At 36.0% G+C, this 1,044-nt stretch overlaps 1 protein-coding gene across 1 annotated transcript; it reads left to right on the top strand.

Annotated features, from left to right (window-relative positions):
• Positions 1 to 333, top strand: LOC117279439 (uncharacterized mitochondrial protein AtMg00820-like). Its single transcript, XM_033658985.1, has one exon. It carries the CDS (start codon positions 1 to 3, stop codon positions 331 to 333), a length of 333 nt encoding a protein of 110 aa, XP_033514876.1.
• The last annotated feature ends 711 nt before the right edge of the window (positions 334 to 1,044 follow it).

Raw genomic sequence — 1,044 nt, 5'->3', positions numbered from 1 at the left:
ATGTTGGATGAACTCGATCAATTTGACAAGAATCAAGTTTGGGAACTGTTACCTAAGCCAACAAATACTGCCATTGTTGGAACCAAGTGGGTTTTCATAAACAAATTGAACGAGGATGGAAAAGTAGTCATAAATAAAGCCAGATTAGTAGCTCAAGGCTATTCACAGCATGAAGGAGTCGGCTATGATGAAACCTTTGCTCTGGTAGCACGGTTAGAGTCAATGCGAATTCTACTTGCATATGCATCCATTAAAGGCTTTAAACTTTTTCATATGGATGTCAGAAGTGCTTTCTTAAATGGCTTTATTTATGATGAGGTGTATGCAAAATAACCTCCTAGTTTTGAAAACTCGTAATTTTCTTACCATGTGTATAAGTTGACTAAAGCCTTGTATGGACTCAAACAAGCTCCTCGAGCCTGGTACAAAAGGCTTTGTTCATTCCTACTTAACCATGGGTTTACAAGAGGTAAAGTAGATACTACATTAATAATCAAAAGATCATCAAGAGGTAATCTCATTATCCAAGTCTATGTTGACGAATTATTTTTGGAAGTGCTAACTCTCTCATATGCAAGGAATTTGCTAATCTCATGCATAGTGAGTTCGAAATGAGTATCATGGAAGAACTCACGTTTTTTCTCGGACTTCAAATTCAACAATCTGAGGAAGGAACTTTTATCTATCACACCAAATATACAAAGGAATAGATTCAAAAATTCAGCATGAGTAGTGTTAAAGCAATTGATACACCAATGAGCCCATCAACAAGTCTTGACAAAGATGAACAGGGAAATCGAGTGGATGAAACAAAATATTGTGGAATGATTGACTCCTTACTTTATCTAACTGCTAGTCGACTAGATATCATGTTAAGTGCTTGTAAATGTGCCAGGTTTCAGTCAGCTTATAAGGAATTGCATCGAAACTGTTTCAGTCAGTAGTAAAGAGAATAATATGTCATCTCATCGAAACTGTTTCTTATGGACTATGGTATCCACGATCTAACAATTTTAAACTTGAAGGTTTTTCTATGCGGATCTT

Source organism: Nicotiana tomentosiformis, chromosome 9 (genome assembly GCF_000390325.3).
Source record: "Nicotiana tomentosiformis chromosome 9, ASM39032v3, whole genome shotgun sequence".
In the NCBI taxonomy this organism is placed as follows: domain Eukaryota; kingdom Viridiplantae; phylum Streptophyta; class Magnoliopsida; order Solanales; family Solanaceae; genus Nicotiana; species Nicotiana tomentosiformis.
The sequence above is the reverse complement of the archived record's forward strand: the minus strand, read 5'-3'. Positions and strand labels throughout refer to the sequence as shown.

Excerpts from the sequence above, each read along its gene's own strand:
- LOC117279439 (XM_033658985.1), top strand. The coding sequence starts at position 1 with ATGTTGGATGAACTCGATCAATTTGACAAGAATCAAGTTTGGGAACTG.